This window comes from Mustela nivalis (assembly GCF_964662115.1).
Source record: "Mustela nivalis genome assembly, chromosome: 10".
NCBI lineage: Eukaryota > Metazoa > Chordata > Mammalia > Carnivora > Mustelidae > Mustela > Mustela nivalis.
In genome coordinates this window covers 68,845,638-68,857,844 of record NC_139029.1, presented here as the reverse complement: position 1 = coordinate 68,857,844, position 12,207 = coordinate 68,845,638, and the positions used below count along the sequence as shown (strand labels likewise).

The window sequence follows — 12,207 nt, the reverse complement described above, 5'->3', positions numbered from 1 at the left end:
GACCTTTTTTAAAAAAAATGTAGAAAGCACACTTAGGTTCAAGGCCTTTACAAAACAGTCTTCAGGCCCTAGTTTACTTAACTCTGCTCAAAGTTTTAAATGCGGAAGAAGAGAATATTACAGTGAGGTGCTTTTTAAAATTGAGCTTAATCCAACCAAGAGATGATTGAAAAATCTTCTGCAGTAAGTATTTAATATATTTAACTACAATCTGCAACTAAAAGAAAAGGTGAGGGCATAAGACTATAAGTATGGTATATAAATGTGATATTCTCTGATACAGTAGAAATAACAGAACTAAAAATACATGAGAGAAGAAAGGAGATTTTTTTGATTGCCCTGAATATAACAGGAGTCAGTGAATAATTTGAGGTAACAAATCAAAAGCAGAAGCATACATTTTTAAAAAAGGAAAAAGGAGGGCACTAAGAATACTAGCCATCAATGTACTAGTGTAAAGATAAACACTAGAACAAAAATACAACCTTTCTAAAAAAAAAAAAAGAGGAGGGGGAGAAAAGTACAAATAAACTACATAGTAACTCATAGTAACATAAAATAAAATGACAAATCTCCAGACAAACACATCAGTCCTGTCAATAATATAAGTAGACATAACTCACCTACTAAATGAAAAATATTTTCAGACTGTCTCACAAAGTAAAACCCAACTCTATCTAGGCTGTACATATAAGACATACCTGGGGCACCTGGGTGTTTTAGTCAGTTAAGCATTTTCCTCTGCATCCGGTCATGATCTCAGGGTCCTGGAATCAAGCCCTGCACTGGGTTCCCTGCTCAGTGGGGCATCTGCTTGTCTCTCTCCCTTTGTCCCTCACCCCAGCTCATGCTCTCTCTTTTCTCTCTGTTGCTCTGCTTCTCTCATTCTGTGCTCTCTCTCTCTCTCTCAAATAAATAAATAAATAAATATCTTAAAAAAAAAAAAAGACATACCTAAAATAAAGCAATTCAGAAAGGCTGGGAAAAAAGTGGGGAGGGAAGATGAGGGTATGCCAAATAAATGTATATAAAAGAAAGCATATCTTGATATGCAATAAAGGAGAACTCAGGCAAAAAAAAAAAAAAAAAAAAGCACTAAACGAGTCAAAAAAGTGCAAGTGATCCTAGTATTCAAATTAGAACATTTTCCCAAATAACAGAGAAATCTAAGTAAATCAGAAACCACAGGAGATGCCAGGATAAATAGTAACACACTAATAATAGGAGATTCTGATATACTATTCTCAATCTAAGACCTAACAAGAGAATGTGGAAAAAAATAAGGATATGGAATACTTAAGGCATTCAGCAAAACAGACTATAGACAAGACAGAGAGTAGGGGAGGATACTTGCAGCATAGCATAAGCATCAAAGAAATACCTCCAGGGAATTAAAAAAAAACATACTAAACAGAAACAAAGAACAAGCAACTCTAAAGAAACATTTGAAAAGGTACTTTCAAAAAGTTACCAAAATGGAGTCCATGAAATTATTAAAACATGATCAACTTTAAGAATAATTTGGGCAATTAAAATTCAAACCATGGATAGCATTAAGCATCCACTAGACTGTCAAAAATTTTAAAGCATGAAGATAGCATGTTTTATTAATATCCAGAAACAACAGAACATTTATTTGCTCTAAAACCAAAGGGCTCTGAGCTGTGATTCTCCTACCAGAGCTTGCCTCAGACTCCATTCAGCATTCCAGTCTACTACACATCAGGCAGTACTGTATGACCTGGCCTTTAAAACCTAAGTGGCAACTTGCAGTGTCTCTCAGATCACCTCCTGAACCTTCTCTTGCATTGGGCCCAAAGTTGGCAGTTTTTTAGATTACTTGATTTAAAAAAAACCCAAACAAACAAAAACCCAAAACTGAAGCAGCACATCCAAATGTGGCAAATCTTTCTCCAACTTCCAAAGAGGTCCATCAAATGACTGATTCTCAGTGAAAACTAGGGCAAGATATATAAACCTCACTTTCACTCTAAAATGCATACCTCAATATGTCTCACCCATACCATGGAACACCCAAAAATTTCACTGAAATGGTTGACTCCTGAGCTTTCTTGAGGCTTATCTCCCATCCTCTAACCTTAAACATTTTATGCTGCAGTTTTGTAGTTATAAATATTGTTGTAATATTGCATTTAAACAAAAACTTTAAAGTCATACCTGATTGTCCTCTGTTCTAATGATATTAACTCCATCATCTTCATTTTTCCAAAGAAAAGGACTTAAAGGGAATGACAGATTTGAAAGTCATGTTAAAAAACGATTCCATGAACATTAGCTTTTTGCATTTTACATATCTTACTTGATATTCTGTAAACACAAATATAACATTAAAACCTTAAAAAGCCTGAGACCAATAGCATATTATCTTTAATGATCATTAAACTCATTAATGATCAACACAAACTATGTTTAATATGAGTAAGAAAATCATATTTACTATAGCTAAATTCAAATCACATTGTACTGTCTATAGCAAAGTAAAATAATTAAAAATTTTGGAAAATTTTATTTATAGTTCTTTTGTGAATGATTGTTTATAAAATCCCTTATCTTAATTTCAAAATACTACATATGCAAAACTGTTGTCTAAATACTATAATTCTGAATGAAATGATTCCATATGAAACTCAAGCATGCTGGTTAGTTTACCCATAACCTAGAATCTAAGTGAGGCAGAAAAATTAATTCTAAGAAAGTCAAGTAAAGGCAAATTTTTCTGTCATTACACTGCCCTGATAAAATAATCACAATGGAAATAAATTTAAGTGCTAAATTATTGATTATATTGGATTATTATTAATTCTATTGTTCATATATAACAGTAGAGATTAGATTCAAGGTCATTTTTATTAAAATATTACTAATTTCACTCATATGTTTGTTCTGATTAGAAGTCCTTGTAACAGTACTCTGGATATCTTTTTTTTTTTTTTTTTTTTTCATTTATTTGTCAGAGAGAGAGAGAGCATGAACACAGGCAGACAGAATGGCAGGCAGAGGCAGAGGGAGAAGCAGACTCCCTGCCGAGCAAGGAGCCCTATGTGGGACTCGATCCCAGGACGCTGGGATCATGACCTGAGCTGAAGGCAGCTGCTTAACCAACTGAGCCACCCAGGCGTCCCTGGATATCTCTTTCTTATAGTTTAGACTATGACACATAGAATCAACATCTGTAGTAATTACCTTTTTTTGTTGCTAAAATAATCACTATTCGATTCTAATGATCCTGGAACTTCAGAATTTCCAATTTGATTTTTTCCAGTCTGGTTTTCTTTTGGAGTGGCTTTCCCCCCAGCTGATACTGCTGTTCATCCATGGCAAATAAAGTTCATAATATTAAGAAAATAGTAAAATGAAAGTTCATACAAATATGTATATATATATGTACATACTATAATCTTGTCCCATGTTTCAGAATTTCCATGAACTCTACTATTCATGATATAAGGCAACAATTTCCAAAGTGAATTTCATGAAACAGTTTATGGGAAGAATTCTTTGGTCAATTCAGTTTGGGGAAAAAACGGATTAAGGAACCCTACCAAGAATACCCTGCCCCGCTACACACACACACTTGCAGGATTTCTGTGTTTATGTACAGTGTGAATCTGCAAGATGGGGATAAATTGGGTTTTACTCAAACTTAATTGTCTTCAGAAAGTTTTTGCCAAAATCATCTTTTGAAATTATATTGAGGAAACTTCTCTGGAAAATGCTGCTATAAATACAAAGCATATAATGTCATTTGTTATTTCACATACATTTCTAGCTATAAAATCTCCCTTCATTTTAACAAAATTTCCCCACGTAGGAAAACTATGCAATGCCTTTAAAATGTTAACATTAATGTTCTCTATATGATCTATATGAACAAAAGATCCATCAACCTGAAAGTGTTAATACAGATATTTTTCCCTTGGAAAAATCAAATTTTTTAATTTAGAAAAAAATTAATGGTCATGTTAATAATTGAAAAATCATTTATAATGGTTGCCACAAAATTTTTCAACCCATACCAATTTAAGTTTAGTCTAGCTGCTACATTTCCCTTTGAAATATACATTTCAAATGCACATTTGAAAATCTTTTTAGAACAAACAGGGATTTTCTAAAGGATATATTCAATGCAAAATGAACAAAACCCAGATATATCAGCTATTTTAAAGCTAAGAGTAAAATACCAGCTCCCCACCCTGCCAAAGAAAGAAATAACAATGCAAAATTCAGATTTTGAGTAATTGTGATAGGGATATGGCTAGTGGATCTCATTCCTAGTAACAGTATAGAGCATGATGACTGCACCATTCAATACCTATGCAATTTAAAAACATAAAGAAAGGTCTATTCACTTTGAAAAAATCATAATAGTGCTTTGAGAGATATAGTAATATATGCATAAAATGTTGCAAATTCAGAGAAAAGGAAGTGATAACCGTGAAACTATGTTTTGAACTGTGAGATGTTTGCCTGAAAAAGAAGAGAGTAAGAATAATTTATGCAAAGAAAATGGCATTTGGAAGATACAGTGTACCAATATATGCAGTATTTTTGACAACAGTGAAAAGTTCAGTATGACTCTAGCACAGTGTTATAAATAAAGTAAGGCCTCTAGTCAGACACACAGGAGTTTAAGTCCTGACACTGTCACAGCAGGTGTTATTTCTCTAACTCAAGTCTCCTTATTTATTCCTAAAATGGCAAAGTACATGTAAAGCACGTAGCACAGTACCCAATCCTCAGGAGTTTCTTGATTTCAAGTTCTGATTTCTATTCCCTACTGCATTTCATAGTTTAGGTCTTATTACCTCGGTCTATTGTCCATAATGTAACCTAAGTTGTTTTTCCAGAACTGAAATTCAGCCATGTTACTCCCATTAAAACAAAAGAGGAAAGAATAGCCAATGGAAAAAAAGACCGTCTCTTCAACAAATGGTGTTGGGGAAATTGGACAGTCATATGAATTTCCCCAACACAATTTCCCCAACACCGAGAAGAATGAAACTGGACACTTTCTTACACCACACACAAAAATAAATTAAAAATGAATAAAAGGCCTCAACGTAAGATAGGAAACCATCAAAATCCTAGAGAAGAACATAGGCAACAACCTCTTTGACATTGGCCTGAGTAACTTCTTACTAGAGATGTCTCTGAAGGAAAGGGAAGCAAAACCAAAATGAACTCAAAAACAAATGAACTCAAAAGCAAAATGACTTCATCAAGATAAAAAGCTTCCACACAGCAAAGGCAACAATCAATAAAACTGAAAGGCAACCTTTGGAATAGAAGAAGATATCTGCAAATGCTATATCTGATAAAGGATTAGTATCCAAAATCTATAAAGAACTTACTGAACTCAATACCTGTGAAATAAATAATCCAGTTGAGAAATCAGCAGAAGACATGAATAGACACTTTTCCAAAGACATACAGATGGCCAACACACACACATGAAAATACGCTCAACATCACTGATCATCTGGGATATACAAATCAAAACTGCAATGAGAAACCACCTCATACCTGTCAGAATGGCTAAAATCAATGACACAGGAAAGAGATGTTAGCAAGGATGTGAAGAAAGGGGAGCCCTCTTACACTTTTGGTGGGAATGCAAGCTAGTGCAGCCACTCTGGAAGACAGTAGAGGTTCCTCAAAACATTAAAAACAGAACTACCCTACAATCCAGCAATTGTATACTACTAGGAATTTACCTAATACTGATTTGAAGGAACAAATGCATCCTGATGTTTATTATTAACATTATTAATATTATTAACATAGCATTATTAATTATTAACATATAGCATTATTAACAGTAGCCAAACTATGGGAAGAGCCCAAATGTCCATCAACTTATGAATGGATAAAGAAGTTGTGATGTGGGGACACACACACACACACACACACATAAATATATAATGGAATATTACTCAACCACGAAAAAGAATGAAATCTTGCCATTTGCAACAATATGGATGGAGGTGGAGTGTATTAGGCTAGGTGAAATAAGTCAGAGAATGAAAAATACCATATGTGCAATTCAAGAAATGAAACTGATGATAATCGTGGGGGGGTAGGAGGGAAGGCAAACCAACCATAAAACAGACTCAAATATAGAGAACAATCTGAGGGTTGTTAGAGGGAAGGTGGGTGGGCAGATGGACTAAATGGTGATGGGTATTAAAGGCCTTGTGATGATCACTGGGTGTTATACATAAATGATGAATCACTAAATTCTACTCCTGAGACTAATATTACACTAACATTATTAGTGTAATATTATTAATATTACACTAATATTAGTAATAACTAATATTACTAACCAGAATTTAAATAAAAACTTGAAACAAACAAACAGAAGCTCAGATGGCTTTTCATTGCCTAAAAATCCCTTAGTTTTGGAACCAAGGCTCTTGCAGTCCCTACCTTCTCTCCAGTTGTACTTCATGGTATTTCTTCCTCCCCTTCTACCCCCAAACTATAGTAGTAGTAGTAGTAGTAGTAGTAGTAGCAGTAGTAATAATAGGAGTAGGAGTAGTAATAGTAATAATAATAATAATAATAGCTAAAAGTTACAGAACCAATTACCCCATTAGGCAAATCCTGAAAGCTCCATTCATATCATCATCTATGTGAAAGAAGCCTTCAGGCATTAGGCAGTGAACAATCTGCATGGCCAAACATTTGCAGCCCTGGGTTTGCAACCTGGGTTTGAAGTCAGAGTGCAAAGCACTCCCTATGTCATCTTAAAGAACATGGGCTTTAAGTAGCAATCAATGAGTCTTTCAAAGGTTTTCAAGCAGGGAGATAAATAATCCAGCCTGTAACAAGAATAATGATGCTGACTACATTCTGGAGGATAGACTGGAAAACAGATTATAAGCAGCAAGGCAGCTACAAAATGGCTTTCAAGTTTCCTTTACTCTAAGAATCTATTATTCTATAGTGAGGAATATTTCAAAGTTTGAACAACTAGAACAATAATGACTAAAGTCTGAACAACTAGAAGAATAATGAAGCCAAACAAGAAAGCATACTTGTTTGGAGGCAACAATAAAGTATTAAACACATTAAAGTTGAGACACAAAAATGTGAGGTGTGTAGCACAGACCCATGGGAAGGAACAGAAGATATCTAATGGAAGGGAATACCCATTTTGATATGAAAATGGGTAAAGCATTACTCTTTTCTCCGTTATTAAACAACTTGTAAAACATACTATGTACTGCCTTCCTAGCTATATTTGATTATGCTAGACCTCAGATATTTTGCATTCTCATGCACCACAAAAGAGTAATTTGGTATTTTAAGAAACTGCACAACAATCAAATGGGAAGGATACATATGGAAAAAAAATTAAGGAACTTTACCTCACATCACATGTAAAAATTAATTCCTGATAGATTAATAAATTAAATTGGAAAAGCAAACACAAAATGTTTGCTACTACCCATAAATGAAAATACCAATAAAGTTGATTATATTAAAATTTAAGAACTGCAGTTCCATTTTTGGTTAGAACTATACAAAGATGAAACAGTGCTCCAACTTGAACAAGGAGAAAAAGGTACATAACCTATAAAATAATAACTTTTCTTGAATTCATTGGAGAATTATATTTTCAAGGAGTTGAATTCCAGTTTCCTTCTAGGGGAAAATTATTTCCTCTATGGCAGAGCACAGGAGGAAGGGGTAACTACCATTAAAAGAAATAAGAAAATAGTTAAAATTTTAAGGCATTCTAAAGGCCAATGTAGGCTACCAGGATAGTTTAGAATCTCTGGGATCCTCAGACACAAAGGACATCAATACTTAATAGCAAGCTTCTTCCCATATGCCTGTATCATACTCACAAGAAAGACTGGGGGTAGAGCAGGTAAACTGAAAGAGCCATCGGTGGCACATAGGTATGAAACCCCATCCTTCTCAACACTATCTTTTCATACAAAGTAAGCCACTGTGGGGAGGAAGAGGAAACTCACCCATCTCAGAACCCATGCAAAAATCTATTGAGACTCATGGAGGAATAGAGGCAAAAGCCATCAGCAAGCAGGTGACTCTCCTTCCAACAATATTAGCTTTGAAAAGTCTTTGGGGAGGGGATAGAAAACCCTCTCATCCCCAGTTAGAGGCAAGGCCTAAAGGAAGGGTAGAAGCCAAAGCTGTAAGGATCATATTGAGCCCAGGATCATGCACTGATATAAAGATTAGGTTTATTATCACTGGGTGGGGAGAAAAAACTCTCTCTTAAATATAAAAAGTCATTTTTCTCCTTACTTTTTATTCTTTAAAAGTTGACTAACAGTGTAAATTAAAAATGGTAAAAATGTATTGTGGAGTTATACACAGAAGTAAAATATACGACAACAACAGCACAAAGGAACCAAGGGAAGAAATAGTAATACTGCTGTATGGTTCTTATCTATGATGTTGTATATAATTGGAAAGTAGACTTCAAATTAAAAGTGTATATAATGTATACCTCAGAGCAAATCTTTTCTTAAAGGGCCAGATACTATATATTTCAGGCTCATGGACCATTTGGTCTTTATCATAACTACTCAAGCCTGTCATTATAGTGTAAAAACAGTCATTGAAAATATGTAAACAAATGGGGATAAAAGTATATGTTTATAAAAAATAAAAAGTTAAAAAAAAATGGGTATGGCTGTGTTCCAAAAATATTTATTAAAAACAAGCCAGAGGTATGGATTAAAATAAAATAAAGTAGGGGTGTCTGGCTGGCTCAGTCGGTGGAACATGCAACTTTTGATCTTGCGGTTGTGAGACTGAGTCCCACACTGGGTGTAGAGATTACTTAAAATTTTAAAATTAAAAAAAAAATTTAAGTATAAATATAGGTATTTGCTTACCTCTACCTCATAGCAACCACTAACAATTTTCTAAAATAAGAAATAGTAAGACAATAGTGGATATATAGTGAGCAAAGAGTGGAGATAAAAGTTAATTATAAAAAACTTCTCAATCCAAAAAAGGCAAGAAAATGGAAAAACTAGGAAGATAGAAGACACGAGACAAATAGAAAACAAAGAGTAAGACCTGAGCCGAAGGCAGAGGCTTTAACCCACGAAAGCCACCCAGGCAACCCCCAAATGTTCATATTCAGAGTAAATAAATTATGGTATAGTCATAAATGAAATATTATACAATGAAAAAATGAAATGGTGTTTTATGTGAAAGATGACTGAATCTTACAATGTTGGACAAAAGAAGCAAGTCAAAAATAAAATACTTTCAATATGATTCCATCTTAATGCAACCCAAAACATACAAAAACTGAACTATTGTTAAGGAACACATATTCAGGTTGTAAAACTGTAAAGAAAAGCAAGAAAACAATGATCACAAAAAAACATAGTAGTAGTTATCCCTAGGAAGAAAGAAGATGTGACTAGAGGAAGACACACAATGTTGAAAAGTTCTTAAAAGAAAAAGAATAACAACAAGAAACACAGCCTTAGAAACAGCCATTAAACTTCTTTTAAAAAAAATAGGACAAATGCACAAAGCACTTAGAAAAATGTTGCTTGCAGCAGTATTCATAATAGCAAAAACATTGATACAGGGTTGGGTACATAAATTATGCCACAAGGAATTCTATAATGATGTAGATCTGTATTTATTGATAGGAAAGATATACAATATATTCTAAAATATAAAGAGGGTCTAAGAGGGCCTGTATCCTCATTTTTAAAAGCTAAAAATATTTATTACATACAAGAACTGAAAAAAATAACTGGAAGAACATATACCAGAATACTAACAAAAGCCATTTCTGGATTGTAGAATCATTTTTAAACTTAATTTTCTTCTTTATATAGTTATTAGTGTTTCCAGAACTTTTTTAAAAATGAGCATATGCTGGCCAGCATACTCCTTTTTGGAGGAAAGCATCAAGAAATTAATATAATTTAAAAATTACATTTTCACAAAATTCAAGGGTTAAATATTCCCACCAAGGATTTTTTTGTGTGTTTTGTGCAAATATCTGGCCAGTAAAGCTCAGTATATGAAATATGACACTACTCACAGCTTTATGTAGGGCAAATGCCCACTTCATTAGCTACTTGACCTTGTACTTTTCAGGAATGCTGGGATTCCACTCTGAATTTTTTTCCCCAGGTATTTTCCCTCTTTAAGTAATATCCTGACTAGAAACCAATATTTAACACTGTAGCAGACACAAGCCTAGATCAATGAGGTAAAGATTCTGAGTATCTCACTGTCATCAAATAAAATAGGTGGATCTCATCCACATGTCTCATCAGAAATAATAACCCACATCAGAAGGGAGCTATAAACTTACAATGTAAGAATGACTATAACTGAAGATGGAGAAAAATGCAACTGATGAAGAACATGCAGCTGTAACGGATGTTGTCATTAGTTGGAAGGATTCATTTATAAATGTCTAGTGTATTTGTTTTTCCATCATAAACAGTTTATTTCTTTATGCAACATTTTTTTTCAATAAGTTCTTATAGTTCCAGCTTTATTTATATGTTTAATTTTGTTTAATTATCTACCACTTTTTTAAAAAAATATTTTATTTATTTATGAGAGAAGGAGAGATAGCAAGAGAGGGAACAGAAGCACAGGGGAGCTGGAGAGGGAGAAGGGGCTGGATTCCATAGAACGCTGGGAATCATGACCTGCGCCAAAGGCAGATGTTTAAAGACTGAGCCACCCAGGTGTCGCAAATATATACTTTTTAAGAACTGAACTATCAGTAAATTGATTAATATAATCATATAAAGATTTGTGATTCTTTGAAATACAAATGTTTTGGTTTGTATTTGATACAGTTGTGGCTAAGATCTTCTCACTCATAGTAATACTACCAAGGTTCTATGCAGTGATCACTTCCTTTCTCCTCTGGCCTTAACTTTATCTGAAGCTATTATAAAAGAAGGTAGTAAAGTTTACTTAAGTGCAGTAAGTATTTTTATTTGGCTTTTTCACATACTAATTGTTTTTTTTCTCCCACTTGGTGAAACTATTTTTTAAAAACCCCAACTGGAACTATAGCTTTCGTTTGCTATTGCTACATTTATAAGGCTAGATTTGCCCAGAATTTGCTTACAGGCCTGACTACTAAAACGTACTATAATAACCTCTTTGTTTTTCCCATTCCGGTTGAAATCACCTTCTTCCTGATTCTTGTTGAGAAGCTCTTTCAAAGTGTTTACTAAAAAACTGGGATCTGTTCCAGGTTCTTCCTTCAACAAAGTTACTCTAAGTGGTCTGTGGATTATTCCATCAGCCTCAGCAACACCATTATTACTTTGCCGTCCATCTAAAGCAACAGTTGATGCTGAATAAATATTTCCTAAATGATCCATTATAGGAAGCAAATATAATTCTGGTTGAAGAGCCTAAAACATACAGAAAATTTTATAAAAAATTAGTTTGTAATTTAAAAAGCAGTAAGTTAAAAAATTAACATAAATTTAAAATGTTACATTACATACATATGGAGGAGCAAATGATTTGAGTTTCAGTTCTGATTCTTGTTTTACCTTCACCTAGAAATAAATGACAAAAAAAATCAAGCTTCTGTATGTTTTCAGTTATTTTTATTCCCTTTTTTTTATAGAAGGCACATATCTGTGACATAAAAATCAAATCTAAAAGCTGGTAACTAAGGCTAGAGTCTAGAAAATGTAGAACATAATCCTATTTCTATTCACTGTACAAAACATAAAAGAAATTCTATGTCATTTAATAGGTTCTATAATCATGGCTATGATTATATGGTTATACGATTATATGGCTATGATTATATATGACTATAAGTCCACTTACATGGACTCACTTTATGTCAAGCACTATTTTAGGTGCTTTACATATATTAGCTCAGTTAATTTCCACAATTCCATGTGATAGGCACACATATTACACATTAGACAATAAGACTGAGGAAAGAGAAGTTAAATAACTTGCCCATGATTTTATAACTAGGAACTTTCCAAATTGGGATGCAAAACCAGATAATCTGGTTCCAGAGTCCAATGTTGTAAATTTTATTTCCTAAATATATAGCCCATAGAGTTCATTTGTTATCCATCCATCCATCCATCCATCCATCCATTCATTCAACAAATACTGAGGGCATACTATGGGTCAGGAAAACCCAAACTATGGGTCAGAACTATGGGTTCT

The 12,207-nt window shown here is 33.6% G+C and overlaps 1 protein-coding gene across 7 annotated transcripts in view; it reads right to left on the bottom strand.

The window, feature by feature from the left end:
- SPATA1 (spermatogenesis associated 1) overlaps positions 1 to 12,207 on the bottom strand; it is a 63,879-nt gene that overhangs the window by 23,275 nt on the left and 28,397 nt on the right. For 5 of the 7 annotated variants that reach the window (XM_082688150.1, XM_082688147.1, XM_082688144.1 and 2 more), the window contains exons 5-8: positions 11,517 to 11,570; positions 11,192 to 11,420; positions 3,205 to 3,325; positions 2,179 to 2,239 (exon numbers count right to left, since the gene is read on the bottom strand). In XM_082688150.1, the coding sequence (XP_082544276.1) occupies positions 2,179 to 2,239; positions 3,205 to 3,325; positions 11,192 to 11,420; positions 11,517 to 11,570 (465 nt within the window). The remainder of the gene's footprint in view (positions 1 to 2,178; positions 2,240 to 3,204; positions 3,326 to 11,191; positions 11,421 to 11,516; positions 11,571 to 12,207) is intronic. The other 2 variants (XM_082688146.1, XM_082688149.1) reach the window with 1 other exon arrangement.